The 6,763-nt window shown below is 37.1% G+C and overlaps 2 protein-coding genes across 2 annotated transcripts in view; one reads left to right on the plus strand and one right to left on the minus strand.

Moving 5' to 3' along the window:
• The window catches only part of LOC112500751 (serine/threonine-protein kinase fray2), an 11,252-nt gene extending 10,272 nt beyond the window's left edge, over nt 1-980 (plus strand). The window contains exon 9 of the mRNA XM_025104322.1: nt 774-980. Coding sequence (XP_024960090.1) covers nt 774-857 — 84 coding nt within the window. The 3' untranslated portion in view covers nt 858-980. The remainder of the gene's footprint in view (nt 1-773) is intronic.
• A 1,981-nt stretch (nt 981-2,961) lies between these two features.
• LOC112501296 (myb family transcription factor EFM) lies at nt 2,962-5,759 on the minus strand. The gene is made up of 4 exons (XM_025105008.1): nt 5,552-5,759; nt 4,422-5,051; nt 4,200-4,276; nt 2,962-3,489 (listed from the first exon to the last, which is right to left on the minus strand). The coding sequence occupies exons 1-4, from the start codon at nt 5,757-5,759 to the stop codon at nt 2,962-2,964; spliced, it is 1,443 nt and encodes a 480-aa protein (XP_024960776.1).
• Between the last annotated feature and the right edge of the window lie 1,004 nt (nt 5,760-6,763).

Genomic DNA, 6,763 nt, shown 5'->3' on the forward strand with positions numbered 1-6,763 from the left:
TATATATATATATATATATATATATATATATATACATGTATTTAGATGAAAGTGTTCATGTGTAGTTCCAAATCTTTTGGCAAGTTTTTTGTACCTCTCGGGTTAAAAACGAGAAGACAGTCAACTTGCAAGAAGGGTCAAGTCATATGTGACTTTAGAGTAAAATCTCATGTGATACAAACTTACTCCTATCGGGTTAGAACTTTTTCACACACACCTATTCACAATTCGGGGTTTTTTTTTTTTGATTAACCTGGATATCCAACCCGCTATGAGAGCCGACTAATCCCAGGGCGACCACCTGCTTTGCAGATAGACTGAAGTCACCGCATTTTGAACCTCTGTGGCCACAAGGGGATTCTTATTTCTCCTTGAATTTGAACCTGAGACCTCCTGGTAGTTTTGACCTTTGGAGTCAAGCTCAAACCAATCAGGCACCACCCTTGTGGTTCAATTCGGGGGTCTTCAACCCAAGGAGGGGGGGTGTAGTGGAATCTTATCTTCTCCGGGTTCGAATCCAGTGCTGCCAAAGCCTTGTGGCTATGGAGGTTTACCTGCGATGACTTCGGGTCATTCGTGGTCTCCCGAGGATTAGTTGGTGCTCGTAAGCTGGCCCTCAGTTACCCAAAAATAGTCACAGTCAACCATACCCCTAAAGTTTGGTCTTCCCCTTATAACCTCCTAAAACTCTGGAATTACTATTATAACCTCACTTTCTGCAATCTTGATATGCATCGATATATTGATCATCTTCCACCCCATTGCTCTTGCAGTTACTTGTAGGGTCAACAATGAAAGAACTAGAAAATCACAATGGAGTGGACACAGATGGACTCCTGGCTAATGCCAATGGTTAACACCGGATGATTATGTAATAACCACTTTTCGACTAGGGTCATTATTGTCATTTCAAATGCAAACTCAGTTTCTTGTTTTCATTGTAGATATATTTCTAAATCACAAATAGATGTTGAAACCAACCAAGTTTGTGTAAATGTTTTGTGGGTTATGGAGGTAAGGTTGGTTATAATCTTTGGTAGAAAGCAAGAAAGGGTTCTTGATCTGCGATCAGGGTCGGACCCAAAATATTTCGAAGTCCCGAGGGGGGAGAAGAGCCGCGCAAACGAACTCTACCAAGGGAAAATTTATGTCGTCATTGTAGTTTCAGGTAAATTTATGTCGTCATTATAGTTTTAAAATATATATGGTTGCACACAACAAAATAATACGGTGACACTTTCACGACTCTATAATTTTTCACACCATAAACGATGGAATGAAGCGGTAATAGAATGGATCCCCCCGTGCTTGCTATTAACTACTCTTTTTTTGTTCGATTTAAGGGAATATGAATGATAACGCGTATGATAAGAAATGAGATCGTTGAGAAAATCACCCCGTCTGTGGGAATGTAATTAGGGTATGGATATTTATTCGGTTTTAAGTGATCGTTTATTGCATTTTATCGAATCAAAGCGTATTCTTCACCTATTAATACCCAAGTTAAGCACCCCCGTGTTCGGTAAGATGGAATATTGGCGGATCCAGAAATTTTCTCAAGTGGTGTACTATTTGACTATAAAAAAATATCTAAAGAAAAACATCACAAAATTAGTATAAATTTGTTGGTTGTTCCCTGTGTTGCATAGAAGAGACCAATATTTAACCACAAGGGTGGTGTCTGATTGGTTTGAGCTTGACTTCAAAGGTCAAAGTACCAGGAGGTTTCAGGTTCAAATCCAAAGAGGAATAAAAATCCCTTTGTGGCCACGGAGGTTCAAATGTGGTGATTATGAGCTATTTGCAAAGCAGGTGGTCGTTCTAGGATTAGTCGGCTCGCTTAGCAGGTTGGATATCTAGGTTAATCCAAAAAAAAAGAGACCAATGTTCGTGTTTGTCAATGTATATTTTTAAAAATACACGAAGTATATAAAAGAACTCCAAAATTGAAACTAAAAGAACAAGTTTGCCAATAGGACTCGAACCTAGGCATTTTGTACAAAGGTAGGAACATTTACCATATTTGCCCTTAAATTTTGCCCAAACATTTCAGTTTCAAAAACTATATCGTGGCACCAACAAAACGATATAGTGACACTATTCAAAAACGAATTTTTTTTCCCTTTACGAAGGAACCATGAAGCAGTGGCCCGTGCCACTGTATCCTTCTATGTAGGGCCGAACCCGTGTTGGACTAGACGGTACAGGACAAGATAATACAAGAACTTGTTGTCTCACATTTGGTGCGACATTAGATTAAGACAAGACAAGACCCGAGTGGAGTGGGACAAAAATGCCTTTGTTTTGTTCCAACAGAAAATAAGGTAGATATGACAAGATCAGTAATTTCCTAATCAACCCATATAGTAAAACCGTAAGATGTTCTAGAATTCTTTTACCTGCTTATCCATCTTTTGTCTGTTCAGTCATATCTAGTTTTGTTTGGTCTTGTTGACGTACCAATCTTACTCTTAATGCTTTAGTTCTTGCTATTTTAAGAAAGGCCGAACTGACTAATTTAGCATATGGGACTGGAAGTAAACAATATTGTTTTGAAATAGTCCATCGTATTAATCGGGTAAATTTATGCTATATATGATGTATAACAAGACTTGGGATCACATGAGACCATCTTGTTGTAATGAGTTCATTTAACCCACCCCATACATATAAATGCAATAATTTAACAAACAAAAAGGGCAAATCCGTCAAAACAAAAGACCACCAAAAGCCAAATGGTCCAATATTTGTACTTTAATCATTAGAAAATCCTTAAAAAAAGCATACAAATTGTGATTTAAAAAACCAAAAAACAAACTGTCACTTTCTGATTATGCCCTTTTTACCCCTGGCCTCTCACTCTATACCCTAAAATCTTAATACCTGATTTATAGCACCAGAATTTTAGTTAATTAATTAAAACTAATATTTAATCTAATTGCTAATTAATTATAATTAACCTCAGAATTTGAGTGTTATCTCACTCCCATTGCTTTCTTCACATTCGTCCCTCAAAATCAACGCCTTCGTTTCTCCACCACTGTCCGCCTTCCAGCTGCCGCCGCTCTCCGACTTCCCATCCTCGATGCTCTCCGACCGGTTGCCACCGCCGGTGGTGGTGGTGGTGGTGCCGCCGCGGCCGTTGGAGTCCGGCTGGCTCTGGGTAGTGTGGGAGGAGGGTTTATACATGTGGTGGAGCTGGTGGTGGAGGTTGGTGGTGGTGGTGGTATTATGGTGGTGGTGGTGGTGGTGCGGTGGTTGTGGTGGTGGTAGGACGGGGGTAGGGTAGAAGTCTTGGGGGAGTTGTTGTGTACAGTAATGTGTGTTGGTGGTGGTGGCGTTGGGGTGGGTGGTGTAGAGGGTTTGTGCTCCGGCAGCGGTGGCGTATTCCGGTGGCACCCATATACCGCCGAGGACCACCAGCTGCGGTGCTGCGTTGCCGGCGGATTGTGGGCTTGGACTTGGTCTTCTTGTGTGAAGTCTGTATTTCTGTAAAAAGTGTCGAATAAAAAACATAAATTAATTCCAGAAACTAAAAAAATAAGCAAAAAGACGTTTCTGTAGTTTTGCTGTACATCTCAAGTACAACATCGCATCATTGTATGGTTTGTACGACAAGATGAGAATATGAATTTACACACACACACAAACAAGATTAACAATTTCATGAATTTACTTACGATGACGTAAGATCATACTGTTTTCGTGAGACCATCTAAATAACATCAAACCTTCGAAAAAACCACTATGAAGGTAAAGTTTTCACAGTGTTTTTGCTATGAATGTTTGAATTTTTTTACCTTCATAATGTTTTGCTGAGAAATTTCAGTATTAATTTTGTGGTCTCACAAAAAAAGAAGACGGTCTCACGTGAGCCCAACCCTATATATATATTTTACAAATCTAACCATTAGTATAAACTATACAAATCAATTAATTGAGATATTTATGAAATGATGAGAGTTTATTTATTATGATTTGGATATTTATAAAAGATTATCATAGTTCATTTACATGTGATCTAACTTTTTATAATAAGAAATTATCAAGACACACCGTTGAATCAGATATTCATTAGACTAGATGAACGGTTAAGATTGGTTTACATAGTTTGTAATAATGGTCGAGTTCCTTAATAAAACCGCAAATATATATATATATATATATATATATGTAGAGAGAGAGAGAGAGATAGAGACCTGCAAATGGCTTTTGACTTCATCATTGGTCAAACCATCAACCTTCATGAGCTCTCTGATTTGTTTAGGAGTGGCAACTGTTGATAATTATTCATATAAATATCAGTTAATGATTTATTAATCATGATATAATTATGAAATATCATAAAATTTATAGGAATTAAATATATTTTATATTTAAGTTTCTTTGAAATGAAGATGGGACGATATTGGTAAATTCACCTTGAGAACCACCTAACATCTGAAGAGCATTGACAAATCTCCGGTGGAGGTCCGGCGACCAGCACCGCCTTGTTTTCCTATGAGTCTGCGAACTCGTGGTGGCTCCGGCGGCGGTGGTGGTGGTGGTGATGGTTTGGTTATCGGAAATATCACCATTACCGCCTTTGATAGAACTGTTCTCCCTCAAACAACTCTTGTTATCTTCATGATCATCTTTATCACCAGAAGCAAGTGCCAAATCCGGCAACGTTAAAGCCGGAGTCGGGCAGGATGGGTTTCTCTCCTTCGAGAATGGAAGAAACGCTCCGTTGTTTCTTTGCTTATTCGCATTGAAACTGATATCGGTTTCATTTGCTGTTGTTGTAAAAACAGTTGAATTTTGCGTTATTTTTGTATCAGTGGTGGTGCCGGCCGTGGCAGTGGCGTTGGTGGTGGTGGTGGTGGTACTGCTAGCCTGACTCCACAATTGGGCAGAGGTCATCCAATTCGCCTTGTTATCAGAGACGCTCGAAAGTGCCATCTTTTCCGGTCCTTCAGGGTTCGAATTCTTCAAGGGTATGAATTCTTCCAACACCGGTGAACCCTGATTCGCACGGTATGTTTGTAATTGTTGCCTCGATGTCTCCATCGCTACAAAAAGATCACAAAACATCAAACCAAGATCCAAAAAAACAAAATCAAAATCAAATATTTGTACATAAAATTTTGAATTTGAAATTGAGGGTAAATCTTGAATCATGGGTTGCTTTTGAATGATCTTAAAATTTGAAAAAAAAAACCAATTAAAATTTAAAGTTACATGAAGGCACATGTAAAGCAAAAGACAAAAAAGATTGCATAATCACATGTGAATCAACATTTTTTTTCATGAAAACCCTAAAAGTTATGAATTGGAATCATTTATAAGTTATTAATCAAACAAAAGTTCAATAAATTGGATGCAATCTCTTGAGCTTTTTTACAGAAAATATCACACATATCACTACAAGTTATTATGCATGCAACTTAAATTAATGTACATTTACAACCAATTTAATCAAAATCGAAATCAAATATCAAGAGATTATATATATATATATATATATATATATATATTTATATGTATATATATGCATATATACACACTATACCATTGGTGAGGAGTTGCATGCAAAGGGGAAGTTCGCGCTTAAAAGCATCGATCTTGAGTCGTTCTTCCTCAAGACGCGAGAGGAACTCTTCGATCTTTTGAGTTTGATCATGGGTGTTGCTTAATTGTTGATCGCCGATTGTTTTCAAGAGCATGGAGTAGCTATGGGGTTTGCATTCAAGACTCAACTCGGAGGCAGACGCCATCATTTTTGTACGTATACAGATCGAATATATATATATATATATGTATATGATCAAGATTTAAGAGTAGTATATATATATATGAGAAATGAAACCTTAATAAAAGAGAGGAATTGAATAGGGTTTTTGTGTATATGCTGGAACAAAGATCAACAACAGATAAGAAAGAGGGTTGCACCCTAAATTTTCCTGTTTCTTTATCTAGGGTTTCAAACACTACTCAAGTGTAGAGAGAGAGAGAGAGAGAGAGAGAGAGGTGTTGTTTGTGAACACAAGGAGGATCAAGAGGGGGATCGTCTTCTTTTAAGGGGTGAGGTCTAGGGAGAATAAAGGTGGTATTTGGAGAGAGATGAGAGAGAGAGAGAGGGAGAGAGAAAAGTAAAGAAGAGAGAGAGAGAGAGAGATGGTGAGTTCTTGCAAAGAACAAAGGCAAAAAAATGAAAGCTTTATGTGGGATGAGAGAAGAGAAGGGAAGGGAAGAGAAGGAATCAGGGGTTGTTTGTGGGGTCTTTCAATATCTCAAGGGTCATGCATCTCACTCCATCTTATTCTTTTAATAGTTTATAGGATCCCTTACAATATATACAAACACACACATATATATCTATATATATACAGAGAGACATATATATATATATATATAGGATCCCTTACAATATATACAAACACACACATATATATCTATATATATATATATATATATATATATGGGGTAAAGATCAAGGAAGAACCGTGAAAAATAAAAGAACCGGAGAACCATGAAAAAACGGATGGAAATATATATCAAAATGATCGAATGTCAAATTAAAAAAAAAGTGATCATCTGGTGTTAATTAAAAATTTTGGGGAAAATATGTTAATTAAAAAATGGTTATAACCACATTTTTAACAACATTGGTTGGATCATCTCAATCTAACTCTTTGGTTTTTTTATTTTTTAGGGTTCTCCCTTGATCTTAATCCTATATATATATATATATATATATATATATATATATATATATATATAT

Source organism: Cynara cardunculus (genome assembly GCF_001531365.2).
Source record: "Cynara cardunculus var. scolymus isolate 2C chromosome LG 17, CcrdV1, whole genome shotgun sequence".
NCBI lineage: Eukaryota > Viridiplantae > Streptophyta > Magnoliopsida > Asterales > Asteraceae > Cynara > Cynara cardunculus.